Source organism: Camponotus floridanus, unplaced genomic scaffold (genome assembly GCF_003227725.1).
Source record: "Camponotus floridanus strain SB8 unplaced genomic scaffold, Cflo_v7.5 scaffold18, whole genome shotgun sequence".
Classification (NCBI taxonomy): Eukaryota; Metazoa; Arthropoda; class Insecta; order Hymenoptera; family Formicidae; genus Camponotus; species Camponotus floridanus.
The window spans coordinates 2,998,168-3,013,403 of NW_020229303.1; the positions used below are offsets into that span (position 1 = coordinate 2,998,168).

The 15,236-nt window shown below is 34.7% G+C and overlaps 4 protein-coding genes across 4 annotated transcripts; 3 read left to right on the forward strand and 1 right to left on the reverse strand.

The window, feature by feature from the left end:
* Positions 1-3,360: 3,360 nt before the first annotated feature.
* LOC105250948 (transmembrane protein 41 homolog) lies at positions 3,361-5,327 on the forward strand. Its single transcript, XM_011257354.3, has 4 exons — positions 3,361-3,814; positions 4,149-4,272; positions 4,364-4,492; positions 4,574-5,327. The coding sequence occupies exons 1-4, from the start codon at positions 3,754-3,756 to the stop codon at positions 5,079-5,081; spliced, it is 822 nt and encodes a 273-aa protein (XP_011255656.1). The 5' UTR covers positions 3,361-3,753; the 3' UTR covers positions 5,082-5,327.
* Positions 5,328-5,424: 97 nt separating this feature from the next.
* On the reverse strand, positions 5,425-7,324 carry LOC105250949. Its single transcript, XM_011257356.3, has 5 exons — positions 6,821-7,324; positions 6,460-6,721; positions 6,177-6,384; positions 5,977-6,106; positions 5,425-5,891 (listed from the first exon to the last, which is right to left on the reverse strand). The coding sequence occupies exons 1-5, from the start codon at positions 7,149-7,151 to the stop codon at positions 5,800-5,802; spliced, it is 1,023 nt and encodes a 340-aa protein (XP_011255658.2). The 5' UTR covers positions 7,152-7,324; the 3' UTR covers positions 5,425-5,799.
* A 2,043-nt stretch (positions 7,325-9,367) lies between these two features.
* Positions 9,368-11,372, forward strand: LOC105250947 (DNA-directed RNA polymerases I and III subunit RPAC1). Its single transcript, XM_011257353.3, has 7 exons — positions 9,368-9,554; positions 9,640-9,699; positions 9,772-9,956; positions 10,041-10,222; positions 10,351-10,539; positions 10,701-10,952; positions 11,207-11,372. The coding sequence occupies exons 1-7, from the start codon at positions 9,504-9,506 to the stop codon at positions 11,320-11,322; spliced, it is 1,035 nt and encodes a 344-aa protein (XP_011255655.1). The 5' UTR covers positions 9,368-9,503; the 3' UTR covers positions 11,323-11,372.
* Positions 11,373-11,628: 256 nt separating this feature from the next.
* LOC105250946 (GILT-like protein 3) lies at positions 11,629-14,924 on the forward strand. Its single transcript, XM_011257352.3, has 4 exons — positions 11,629-12,110; positions 13,078-13,262; positions 13,528-13,848; positions 13,932-14,924. Exons 1-4 carry the CDS (start codon positions 11,987-11,989, stop codon positions 14,019-14,021), a joined length of 720 nt encoding a protein of 239 aa, XP_011255654.1. The 5' UTR covers positions 11,629-11,986; the 3' UTR covers positions 14,022-14,924.
* The last annotated feature ends 312 nt before the right edge of the window (positions 14,925-15,236 follow it).

Below are 15,236 nucleotides of genomic sequence, written 5' to 3' on the forward strand. Positions count from 1 at the left end.
ACAAACATTATATTTTTGAATAAATATTTTTAATATTATAATAAATCAATTTTTAAGAGACAGATATAAGAAATAGACTAAAAAGTCTTAAACTAGAAAGAAACTCCAATAGGCAAGTGTATAAGTATTATTAAAGATAAAATTGCATAATATATCATGAAAGTATCAAGAATAATTAAAGCTGCAAGAATATTTAAAATTAAACATAATAATATAAAGAGATATCAACGAATAAACAGAAGAAAAAAGAGAAGGTAATGGAAATTCAAAGAGATTAAAGACGTTTGACGAGTTCTGCACACACTCTTATGTCTCTTATAGAAACTTAGACTTCTTTTCTTACCTGGGATGTGATTAACCCCGCGGAGATAACAACCTGAACTGCTCCAGGCGCGTCTTCTGCAGTCCGGTTCCTCTGCATTCCATAGTGGTATTAACCCTAGAGCCAGACTGGATCGGAGAAACTGCGCCTGGTCGACTGTTCGATTATCTGTAATATAGACAGGAGTTTGTATTACAAAGAAGGGAGTTTGATGATAAAAATTTAATAAATCTCTCGTGAACATTTTTCACATAAAAAAAAAATATAACTGGAAAAATTTATATTGGTTTCAATAGATATATATATTTATAAAAATATTGTTTTATATATGACATTTGTGTTAATAGTATATGCATATATAGATTATTATGCATATCAAGAAAAACTATATTGATTTTATTTTAATCCAATTCTGCACAAGTTTATCTTTACATAAAAATATGATGACATTATGTTAATTAACACGAGAAGAAAAATAGAAAAAGAATACAAAATATACCGTATTTTTTTATAATTAAAAAATTTTAAATAATCTTATACTTTAAATTATCTTAATTGAATCTTCTTTAGCAAAGATTTGCGATTAATCCAAATAATGTTATGTTATTTTCCAAATTAATCCGAATAATATGTTATGTTGTTTATCCTAATTTTTTATTTAATAGAATCATTGATGGTTTTCGATAATTTGTAAATCGATCGATCGACATTCTCTCTTTCTCTAAATAAAATATCATTTTTCGCTCATTCATCAGAGTTACATCTCGCGTTGCCGTTTCTCTTACTAAAATATTAATTGCACATTCGAGGTAAAAAATCAGGAAGCCGTCATTTCTAGATATTATTAGCGCGATATATGCGACTTAATTATATTAAGCGGTATATTAATCATCTAGAATATCCGCGTATCTCGCGATCTCATTACGACTTTGTTGCATTCTTCGGTTAATTATCGCACGTGGGTAAGCACGTGGCACGCTTAATCTGCCCGGCGAATCTGCCAAGTTGTTGAAGGCACAAATTGCATGCACGCCACCAAATTGTATAAATAATTGGCCAGCGCGATGTACCGCGATCTACCATTTCGGGGAAAAAAGGAAAGAAGGGCTCCGCGGACTCGTTACCGATGCCGGATCTCGGTGCGATCACGCGATACCGGAGTCTTATAGGTGTAAATTTATTCTTATAACCATATACTTTGAAGAGTAGACGTAATATATCGTTTCATTCATGACCAGTATTCACGAGTCGCCGTTCGCCGAGCGTTACAAATCAGGAAACGGAATTAGGGAAACGGAAGGAAATGGGAGGAGGAACGAGAGATTAGTTAACGGTGACGAAGCGTAGATACATATACACTTACTCGTCCACGGAAGACTGTCTAAGAGGCGGCAACGGGTCGATCGCAGGAGAATTCGATGCAAAAATTGAGTAAACCTATAACTAAAAAAAAACAAATTAGTGATAATCAACCTAAAATTATTTTTCTTATTCTAATCTAAATTTAATTTATTTAATATGCTTTCTTTTTTAATCCACATTACTAACTTTCAAAAATAAATATTTCATTAATTGAAAAAAATTTATTTAATTTTTGTAGCTATAATTACGACACACACATATAACCATTAATTAATGATATTTTATTTTATTAGAATATTTAAAAAAAATATATACATATATAGTTCAAATTTTAATATTAAATTATCCTATTAATTAATTTAATTTAATTTAATATGGTTATTAGAATTCCTAGTATTTTATACGTTTAATAATATCTAATCATGTATATAAAAATAGCACGTATAGTTATATATGTATCTTTAGTTAATTTAATTTTATTTTATTCTAACAATAAGTTAAATGCAGTTTGAAGAAAATAAATTGATACTTACTAAATCCGCTCTTGTGAGTCTCTTGTCGGTATATTTCCCGCGAGCTCGCACTAGGATATATCACCCCGCTTCCTGTCCTTTCTCGCGACGGGATATCCCAAAGTACCATCATGTGTGACGTATCCAATGCGTGATCTTGACATGCGTTCGCTGCATTCCGTTTGGTAGACAGCATCTGGAGCTAGTCTGTCGTCGATATCAGAGAAAGAGAGAGAAAAAGATTACGTGCATTTCCTCCATTTTTCTTCCTCTTCTTTCTTTTTCCTTTCGTACGCTCTCTTCCGCATATTCTTCTTCTTATATTATACCAAATAACGCGAGGCTGCATCATATCGTATAAACTGAAATGTAGAATATACAATAAACAATCTACTTTCTAAATGCTACTAAATGCTACTTTCAAATAATAAATTTAAATTATTTGAAATATATCGCGCAACAACAACAATTGCCTTACTATTGCCTCAATATTTCTGTTAATTTAATTTAAATTATAATAAATAAAAGTTTCCCATATTTATACAATTTGAATAATTTTAGTTATAATTAAATTTTGTCAAAAAAGAAATTATTTACATTTTAGATCGATGTTGAAATTGTCTGATTTAATTGAAAAAAAGTGAAAAAGAAAAGAATTTAGACCGAAACAAACAGAAAAATATTCTTCATTATTCAAATCGAAAAAGAAACTATCGAGCGATTAAAATGATCGCGACAGCAAAAAAATCGTTCTGAAAATAGCACACATACACACACACACACACACACACACACATACATGGCAAAAAACACAATTAGAATGTAATTTTCACCTCCAATAACGATTTCTCAAGCAAGTTTCGTTTCTTCATTAAATAGTATAAATACGTACATGATTAGTGATCGTCAAAGTGAATTTACACTTTAACATTTGGAAGAAACAAATGAGTGGAGCGATATACGTATTGACTGCAGACGCCATCTTTCTGATTTAAAAGATCTCGATTGATGGTAATCGATGAATTTTTACTTGATTATTATTCATTACTATCTTATCGATTGTCAGTACATGTTTGTCATAAAATATAAATATACGGGATTTATTCTGTTTCGCTTACGAAAGTGTAAAGAACTGTAAGTGAAGGAGTGCGTACATATTTTCTACTGTCTTGTCACACGTGTCCGTCACGATTGACGTAACTTACGGTCGCCATGACAACCGCTAAACAATGTTTAAGGCGCCCCTAAAATCGACCTAAATCAACGTTGTGATTCTCAACAAGCGTCTCACATTTAATTAATATCGCATGTGAACACATGTGAATGTGAAGTGACTGCCTATAGAATCCCGAGCCAATGCCGACGTAACACGAGACAGATCAGCTGATCCTTTACCGCGACGATTATCGTTGGGTAATTACCCACTCAGCCTTTCGAGAAAGTGGTTTTCACCTTGTTCTCCGCCCACGCGAGTATTGTCAGAATCAATCATTAGAAATGCGTTGAAACTGGCCGAACGAAAACGGTGGAAGACGCGAATCCGATCGAAAATCGTTTATGGAAATGTCATATCAAGAAAAAGAGAGAGAAATGAGCACACAGAACGATGTGAAATCAGGTAAGACCACGCGATTTTTATTTTTTGGAAGAAATGAGTCAGGAAAAATAGTTTGCTTAAATGATTATAACCTGTATATTTCGGAAATGACATTTTCGAAAACACGCAAGTAACATGTAAAAGATTCATGTTCAATATTTATCATATATATGTATAAAATTATGTATATCTTTTTCTTTATCATAGATTTCAAAAACTTTTCAATGTATGATCTTATATATTTTAATTTTTTTCTCTATCTTTTTTAAAATCTGAGTCAGTTTTTTTTTACTTATACTTAATTGCAAAAATTATATTAAGATAAATAAAATATTTTTTTCTTATATATTTATAGTATTATCCAGTGCAACCAATGATGAAGCTTCAACGAGAAGTGCAATATTAACCGTTGGACTCATCTTCATAGTTTCATTGACTGCATTGTCTTATGTATACATGAGCTTTCCAGAATTAGAAGAGTAAGAACAGCCACTTGTCAAATATATTTGTTGTTTATATCAAATGTATAATATATATATATATATTTTTTTTTTCTTACGTATTTTATAGAAATGAAAAACAATACATGAAACTGCCATTTCATATAGAAGATGCCAAGAATCTAGGAAAGTTATTAGAACGATATAAGGACCTATATTATTTCCAAGTACTGGCTGGACTGTTCATCACTTACATCTTGTATCCTTAAATATTCAATTGAGTTTATTTTACTAGTTCCATATAGTTGCGCATGTTCCTTACATCATACTTTAATGGCAGCTTACAAACATTTGCCATTCCCGGCTCTATCTTTCTCTCAATCCTATCAGGATTTCTGTTTCGCTTCTCAATTGCATTGCTACTCGTGTGCACGTGCAGCGCGATTGGTGCCACCCTATGCTATCTGCTGTCTTCTTTACTGGGCAGACGATTAGTGTACCGATATTTTCCGGATAAAGCGAAAGCGTGGACCATCGTTGTGAACAAACATCGCCATAATCTGCTGAATTACATGCTGTTTCTAAGAATGACGCCATTGCTGCCGAATTGGTTCATCAATTTGGCCAGTCCGGTGATTGGCGTGCCAATGATACCGTTCACCATTGGTACCTTCTTCGGCGTCGCGCCGCCCTCATTCGTCGCTATACAAGCAGGTCAAACTTTACACAAACTCACATCATCGAGCGACGCATGGTCGTGGTATAGTATAATTATTCTGTGTGTGTTCGCGCTGCTCTCTCTAGTACCTGTGCTATATAAGAAGAAGCTCAAGGAGAAGTTTGAGTAAGAGCTACATCGATGATGCTCTTATAAGGAGACATTCCGACATTATACAAAAAGACAGAAGCATTTTGATTGCGTTTGTCAAGATGGATCAAACCATCTCCATTATTAGAGATTCTTAAAGAATCTAAAAAAATTATAAGAGATGCGAGTAATGTTGAGACAATGATCAATTAGAATGTCTTCTCATATCATGTAATGCAAATAGCATTTGACACATTGCAAATAAAGTCATTAGCATACATTTGGATACATGATACTTGAATGTAAAATAATGTGACAAAATCCATGAATACAATTTGCACATAATTTATTTATTATATAATTTATTTCTAAATACGCGTGTGTCTTAGATTATATTATGAATATCATATAAAAACGTATCTAAACTATATGCAGATAGAGATAGAAAGCTCATTTTATTATATTTTGGTACACGAATATGCCTATACGTCGAAAAGTAATCTCAGGTAACTTTGTATTAGTAGACTGTTGAATTTTACTTTTATTTCATTTATTATTGTAATGGAAGAGTAATACTATTCTTAACACTTAAATGTGCAAAAAACCATATATATCAAACGAAATCACGAATGTATATCTATATATAATATTTGGGAAACGAAAAACATGCAAACATATATAAGCTTAAATGCGACTTTATGCTATTTTTGGCTGTATCACTTTGGCACATTGACAACTAGTTTCTTCTATTGATGGCACTAGCAAAACGAAGTTAGATAACCAATAGAAAGATCAGTAGCATTGTACACTGGCAGACTCATGGGTCTCCAATACCACCAATTGTACCATACTTATGAGAAACATAAAAGAAAAAAATGCACAAAAATAATGATAAAATGAAAAGGATTAACTACAAACACCTTTCTGATACTTACATGTATGTCCAGCAGATAATAAAATGGTCAAGGATCTACAATGTTGAAGACATTCTGAGCTCGGTATCATTTTTATCAACCTTGCACCAGCCACACATCGTATCACAATATTGCTGCATTCAGGATTAGGCTAAAAATTTATAAATTGACTGTTATATCCAGGAGATTTATAATAAGAAAGCTTCATACATATTGCATACCAGTATGTAAGACGGTGATTCTGATTCATCAATAAAAATATATTTCTCCGTGCCTTGACTCCACCAACTTGGAGTCCCAATTGGCTTTGGAAATAATTTTCGTAGTATTCTGTTAGGCTTCATACGATTCACTTTCCAAGATATATGAGTAGTAAGTGAATCAGTTGGATAGATATCCAATCTGTTTCTCATGGCATCATGGATAGTTCTATATAAACATATAAGGCAAGATATATTGCATAACATGAAACTCGTTTTAACACTAACTAGTAAAGAAACTTACTTAAAAGTTTCATTGTTGGAAGAGATTCTTCTAGCATCCTGATCAAAAATATCTTGATTATTCCAATATGTATCAACCAAATCTTTCATTTTAACTTTTGTATTGTTCTCTGCTCTAGTATATGGTATACCAATATTGAATGATTTGTTGATGTTATGACCAGTTAAATCTGGCACGGAATAGACCATGGTACAAGGCCAGCAGTCCATGTCGCTGACATAAAAATATGGATTTTCTATCAGACACCATTCATCGTACAATTCTAAAATAATAAACACCATGTATCAGAAATAAAATAGTCTAAAATTTCATATTTTTATATTTTTATATCCTATTAAAATATAATTATTTGATCACATACCAGACAATGATGGATATAAACTGACAATGGGGATAGCTAACTTGCGTAGCGCATACAAAACAGGATATATGGAATTCTGTGAGATTCTTACAAATGCATCGTTTAACCATCTTTGATTATACAAATGTAACGATATAATAGAAATAAAAAGGAATAAGAAAGCGCATCGCAAAGGCCTCGATAGTCTATTCGACTTCTTCGAATACTTTGCCTCCAACTGTCGGAAACATGCTTGAAATATTTCCGACGTTTGCGCTTCCGAGACATTATGCTCGGCCGCGTATTGTCTAATTTGTCGAACACTTTCCCTGTATTCATTTAAATCAACCATTTTTAATCGCGAATTTTTTGCCACGTCAATCGTGTGAAACTCAAATCTCGCATTATTTATATTCTACAGTGCCTAAAATTCATATTACACACGAAAGGCATAACATCTCATAAATAAACAGCTTTTGACAATCCATACATAATAATCAGCTGAGCGTCTTAGCTAACCTAATCTAACCAAACCTAACGTAATCTAACCTAATGATACATTACACCAATCAAGTTCACGAATTTTACAACGGTTGTAAAGCGGCCTTTTCATTGACACTACTTTTTAGCGTCAATGAAATTGCACCTTAACAGTTGGCAGCCCTACGAGATAGGCTGTGCAGCACTGCGCATATATAAAATAAATTTGAAATCGCTTCTAGCTTAACCATCTTCACGCGATCAACTTTATTTGAATTGCACGGCATCGCATCAAATTATGATGCGGCGTCGATTTGTTCGAACGTAATTCGGGACATCGCGATGCTGTATAAGCGTCGAATGAGCACGAATTGTCACGCAAATATGATAAATCACATCTACTCACCGTTCACCGGCTGTTCCACAGGCCGCTCCACTCGCTCGCCTCGGGACGTCCCATTCCGATCTTGATGCACACGATATCATCAACGCGAACGCGCGACACTTTATTCGGCACTCCCGATATTCGCTCGCATCCAATAATCATCATCAAGGGCGCAAATAACGCGACGCGACTTCGCTCCATCTTCGCGATCGCGCTATCACTGAACTGTGAAAAATAGCTGTCGCGCACTTTCACCGACATATTATGAAAGTCGCGCGATCATTCTTGAACACTTTCGACGCTCTTTCACTCGCGATATTCGTTTAAAAACGGTTAAAAGACGCGAAAAATGCGGACGTACGACGATCCGTGTAACTGCGTATGACTCCGATTCACGTATGACGCGTATGACGTAGCAGTGACGCGTATGACGTAGCGATCACGCGCTAACATGGCGGCCGAACCAGTGCGCAGAAACGAATGCGCACTGGTTCGGCCGCCATGTTAGCGCGTGATCGCTACGTCATACGCGTCACTGCTACGTCATACGCGTCATACGTGAATCGGAGTCATACGCAGTTACACGGATCGTCGTACGTCCGCATTTTTCGCGTCTTTTAACCGTTTTTAAACGAATATCGCGAGTGAAAGAGCGTCGAAAGTGTCCAAGGATGATCGCGCGACTTTCATAATATGTCGGTAAAAGTGCGCGACAGCTATTTTTCACAGTTCAATGATAGCGCGATCGCGAAGATGGAGCGAAGTCGCGTCGCGTTATTTGCGCCCTTGATGATGATTATCGGATGCGAGCGAATATCGGGAGTGCCGAATAAAGTGTCGCGTGTTCGCGTTGATGATATCGTGTGCATCAAGATCGGAATGGGACGTCCTGAGGCGAGCGAGTGGAGCGACCTGTGGAACAGCCGGTGAACGGTGAGTAGATGTGATTTATCATATTTGCGTGACAATTCGTGCTCATTCGACGCTTATACAGCATCGCGATGTCCCGAATTACGTTCGAACAAATCGACGCCGCATCATAATTCGATGCGATGCCGTGCAATTCAAATAAAGTCGATCGCGTGAAGATGGTTAGGCTAGAAGCGATTTCAAATTTATTTTATATACGCGCAGTGCTGCACAGCCTATCTCGTAGGGCTGCCAACTGTTAAGGTGCAATTTCATTAACGCTAAAAAGTAGCGTCAATGAAAAGGCCGCTTTAGCCCGGGTCCACAATAGGTAATTTAAGCCCTAAGCCTTAAGAAATTGACCAATCACAGTCAAGTATGAAGAGAATATCTGACTGTGATTGGTCAATTTCTTAAGGCTTAGGGCTTAAATTACCTATTGTAGACCCGGGCTTACACACTGAAAAAGTTGAAACTGTTTGAACTTTATTTTATTGACGCCATATCTAGAGAAAGTCTAGTGATTTTAATTTGCCGCTGGTTTCTAGCGTCAATGAAATTGCACCTTAAAGCAGCTTTTTCTGCTGAACGCAGCCATTGGTCGCATTCAGCGGACTCAACAGTTGGGCAACATTACTAAATTTTCCGACGTAATTCGACGCTGATTGGTAGGACTTAAAAGTAGAAACCAACCATATTCGATTGCTACTTAGCGATTATATCGCCGAATGCGGCCATTGTTTCTGCTTGTGAGTTATCGTCTACTATGTTGCTAGAGTCTTCCATCTGATATCATTGCATTCGATGTGCATGCGTTAATAGGAAGTGTTTGTCTAGTAATATTAGTTTTTGGTCAGAGATGTTTGTAATTTGTAATTTTTATCCACGTGATTGAGAAGCATTTTTTTTTCATCTAAGAAATATTAAACAATGGAAGCGAAATCGGAAAATCCGCGATGGGTTATGCGGGAACATGAAGTTGTAAGTTTGATTAAAAGCATTTTTGTATCAAATACATGAATTCAATATTTATTGAATTAATTTTAATATTTTTTTATTTCAATAGTTCAAGGAATATGCGCGTGAAACATCGAGCAAAGCAACGGCGCTAAAAAATTATATACAGGTAAAATGCTTATAAATAAAACAATGCGTCATGTAGATACTTGTAAATCAAAATACATTTCTTATATCTTAGGAATTGAGGATTGAAATAGTACGAGAGGAAGACAAAGAGTTAGAATTTGATATAATTGGTTGTGACATATCACTGGTCAATGCATTTCGGAGAATACTTATAAGCGAAGTACCAAGTATGGCTATCGATAAGGTTTTTATAATAAACAATACTAGTCTACTACAGGATGAAGTACTTGCACATAGGTGAGCATCTGAATATTCTAATGAATCATAATTGTAATTTTAATGAAAATAATTTATATATAACAAATATATTTTGTTTTCAAGATTGGGCCTTATACCTCTTCGAGCAGATCCTCGATTATTCGAATATCCTCCGAGCGGAAGAAAAGATGAAGAAGTCAGCGAGCAAGATACTCTAAAATATGAACTAAAAGTTACATGTACCACACATCCGCAAGCACCAAAATATTCTCGTCTCCCAGAGGATATGTATAGAAACAGCAAGGGTATTTAACTTTTATACATTATGTATAATATGTATGTCTTTATACATTCATATTATGCAATAATAAATTATACAATAGTAATAATATAATAATGCTAAAGAATCTATATGAATCAATATACCTTTTAGTTTACAGTAAAGATATTAAATGGGTACCGATAGGCCGACAAGGGGACATGTTTCCACATGGGACAGAACAGTTTAGTGTGCTAGAAAATGATATATTAATATGTAAAATGCGTCCTGGTCATGAAATCCATGCATTTATGCATGCGGTTAAAGGCATCGGCAAAGATCACGCCAAGTTTTCTCCTGTGGGTATGTAATAGTTTCGTAAATTTTTTATGTAATGTCTTACACATTTTTCTCATAGATGTGTTCTAATGCAAATACAATACATGTTGTGTGTAAATACAAATTAAATTTTTAAATTATCTTAGTTTTTTGCAACACTTATGTAAAAATAAAAATGTGTTTAGCACCTGCACGATATCGTCTTATGCCGGCTATTGAATTAACTAAACCTGTGAGAAACGAGGATGCGGATCTTTTGCAAAGCTGTTTTAGTCCTGCTGTAATAGAAGTCGTAGAAAAAGAAACGAGTTCGGGAGAAAAATATCGTGAGGCACGCGTGAAGAATGCTCGTTATGACAGCTGTGCCAGAAACGTCTATCGTTACGAACAGTTGAAGGACTGTGTAAAAATGACTCGAATATCGGATCACGTTATCTGTAAGTATGAATAGTTTAAAAAGTCTTCGAAAGAGAAGACTTTTTAAGACCAATATAGGATTTAAGCTGTAATGAAATGTGTATATTATATGTCGCAAAACTAAATCATAAAATAATTATAAAAATATAGTTATGTAAAAGTTATATAAAAAATTATATACAAATTACATAAAAAAATTAAAATTATTTTTCTTGTCTACTGCTGACAGTATGATTTGGAAATTTTATATGTAATCAATTTTTTTTATTTTTAGTTAATATAGAATCTGTGGGAACTCTACCCCCAGCTGTTTTGTTCACGGAAGCTGTTAAAGTGCTCAAGAACAAGTGCAGGATATTCCTCGCAGAGCTAGAACACGCGGGAGTATAATTTTTTTTCTTTATAAATTGTTTACAGAATTTTTAAAAAAATAAAAAAAGAAAATAAATATATAATTTTAAAAAATGAAGATATCACACACATATCCTCATAAAGAACGTATGAATTTTTAATATACTCCATATAGATCGATCTATAACAACTATCTTTATCAACACGATTATTGAAAGAGGGACAAGAAATCCGTATGTATGTCCAGTTATATCTCAACCAATTAAATCCAGCATCAATCCATTGAAACATATGGCTTTAGCTGTCCACCTTATTGGTCAAGTACGGGCTTTTACGCAAAGTGAGATATAGATCTGTTCTGTATTCTGTGTAAAGCGAGATCAGAGTGTATAAAATATCAGAAAAGGAGAAAAATATCGAAAGAAATCGTAGTTTGAGGGAACAGATTTTCCGCGCGTGAATGAAAAGGGGATGAAAAAACAGAGACAAAATTAGATTAGATCCCGTAATCCCGTTAGAAACGCCAGACGCCGAGGAATCTCGCAACTCCCATCGATCCAGCCATTCGCGTGCACGCCGCGCGCAATGTCGCCGCCGGCGGCGAATTTGACATTAGGACTCGTTGCGTCAGCTGTAACAAGCGAGGCCGCTGCCGCCGCGCGAGCGAGAGTCGCGCGCGCTTCTTGCCGCGATAACAGCCAGGATGATGGGGTTAGGCAACTTCCGATGGCGACTCGTGATCGTCCTCATCATCGGTCTACTGCTTTGGCAGACCTCGAAGATTTGGTTGGCGTTCCTGGAAGGCGACGCTGCCGCCTCCGTGCAAGGTAAAGATCTCTTTGCACATGCAAACGCCCCGTTCAAGCACCTGTCGCGATGACCGCGAACGTCTTCGTACAGCTCTTCCACAGTGTTGCACATCGCAATTTCGCAGGGATATTTGTGAAAGATAATAATAGCGTAGATAATAATACCTATTAATCCCTTGATAATATCGACGGAAAAAAGTTAGTTTTAAAATGACTGTCTCCAAAAGTCGTTTCATATTGATTCAGATATGTTCAAATATAATTGTTTCTTATTAATCGTGAATAATGATTCCATTATTTTTTCGATATGGAGATAATTCTGTAATTTAATTGGCAAAGTTGTGAATTATAATATATTTTTATAATATATTTTTTTTAATCTTTACGTGTTCTCTCGTATTTTAATGGATTTTGGTGAATGCATCGCGTTTGACATATGGCCCAATTTTTGTTCAATGCGTTGATTAATTAAGATTTAAGTTATTTGTAATAAATTAACATCTGTTTAATTACAACTGCTGGTTCCAAATTTTAGAATTTAATTGTGAAAATTATATGGAAAAAAAAGCGAAAGAGAAGAACAAAAATTGATTTATAATAAAAAACATGCTTAAAAAAGTTAGATATATACACCAATTGATTACATCGTTCAATAATGAAGTACGTACACGTCAGCCATAAATTGCGATTTCTCACACTGGGGATTACCTGAAAATTATTTAGAGAAACCCAAGTGGAGACAATAACTAGAAATAACATCTTATTAATTATTCAAAATATGGTAAAAGTTATCAATTGGGAAAAATTTAAAATATTTTGAAAATATCGTGCATAATTTATATATTTGTTTCTCTCATTCATATATATCTTGTAATTAAAATTAAAATGTTAGATCAACGCTTTAATATTGTTACAATGTCACATTCGTTATTTATTAATATTTAACGAGAATATCTTTAATCTTTTGCTGCGAAAATATTTATAGAAATTCAGGCGGTGACACCGTTGAGCCAAAAGGACGATCCGACTCGACAAAGAGTACACGTGGCCGTGTATTACGAAGCACTATGTCCGGATTCGCGTAGTTTTGTTATGAAACAATTAGGACCAACGTATCGGAGACTCTCGGCGGATATTGAAGTCGAGTTGGTACCGTACGGAAAGGCTGCGGTAAGTCAACGTGACTAAATTTAATTCTTCTAGGCTTCCTCGAGAGCAGAAAAAAATATCGAGATAAACGTATTTTGAAATACTTGAATTTTCTATATTCATTAAGTGGTCTCTGCTTCTTTTGAATCATCCTGTATCGCCCAATTATTCCTTGCTCGCTTACACATTCGCTTTTGTTGTGGTTATACATTATCGATGATTAAATAATCATTGAGCAGGCAAGATTTTCTTTGTAAAATTTACGCATTTTATCTTTCATTTGCAGACGGAGAAGAAAAACGGCGGATATCAATTCACATGTCAACATGGACCCATCGAATGCCAAGCGAACATTATACATGCATGTACCATCGACGTTATCAAAGACCCGTCGATACAACTGCAATTTATCACTTGCATGATTGAAAATAACATAGACCCAGTAGGAATAATGAATAAGTGCGCCGAACGCATATCCGTGGATCTGGAGTCCATTAAAAAGTGTTCAAACAATGAAAAGGGCAAGGAACTCTTGGCTAACTACGGAAAAATGACGAACTCGTTGGTGCCAGGAATATCTTTTATACCGACAATTACCCTCGATAGGGTGAATATTCGTTTCATAACGCTAAGCAAGGAATAACGTAGCGATATATTGAATTATTAGAAAATGTTTTTTTCTTTTTACAGAGCTCGGATTATCAAGTGAGGATATTGAAAAATCTTCTGAAGGAGGTGTGCCTGCATTTTAAAATTACACCAAAAGAGTGCTTATCGTGAGAGAGTACGAATAGGCAAAACATAGCAAAACATATCCGCGTAATCATCGAATTTTGTTATCGTATTACATGAAAAATTTTAAAGTATAAATGAGAAATATAATATTTTTGAAAGAAAGTTGTTGTCTCTTGTTGAAAGAACCCGACTCTCGACAAGTTTAATATCGCGAGATGAACTATTTTACATACACATTATACGTGAAAATTAATAAATTAAATGAAAATAAATTTTTTCTCGCAACATAAGAAGAGATTTCATAGAACGCGCACGTGTTTTCTGTGTATTATAAAAAAATACTCTATTGTGCCGTTTCATTCGCGTCGTACTCTACATATCAGGCTGTTATCGTTTATTATTAGGGAGATAAAATCGCTTGTATTATAGATAAACACCAGTTTGCTCCCATATAAGTATATAGGAACAATTTATTAACTTAATATCAACACTTTATACAAACTGTGCCGCTTTATTATGTACGACAAGAAGTGAAGAACGCCTTTGAGATATACGGCAGAGAATATACTTACATACAATAGAAACAATGTTTGAATTGGAATCTGAAGAAATCAAGCTTATTAAAAATCGAATAACTAATCTCGTTAAAAGTAACAAAAAAGGAAGAAAAATAAAAAAAAAGAACACTGAGCCTGCGCTCGAAATGATTAGATAAGAAAAAAAGTTGTTTATATTTTGCAAACGTATAACGTTCTCTCCTTGTTCATATATCGCAATAAACTTGTTCGTTTTAAGAATTACAATTAGCATATAACCGAACGAAGATTTACTTCGTCGGGTCGACTTTATACGTTCGTATATGTACACATCGAAATAAATACAACGGTCGATAGAAGCAGGATGTGTCTTGGTACCTCCGCAAATACGGTATAAACGATTCTTTTTCTTTTTTTTTAAGAACAACAACGTGTATTTCAATAACAAAGATCGAGGGGAACGCTAAATTAAATATTAGAAGAGCTAACGCTTCAATATTATTCGATAAAGATTTGGCATTGCCTCGATGTTAATGTTCAACAAGAGCTTCCATGCGCCGCTCTCTCTCTCTCTCTCTCTCTCTTTCTATCTAATTCTCGGCGCGCGAAAATTCTTTCAATAAATAGATTTTGCGATACGGATATAAAATTACTATTATATTAAATACTGGAATATAGAGTCTTTGTAACGTAAGAGACTTAATCGCTAGGTATCAGTGTTCGA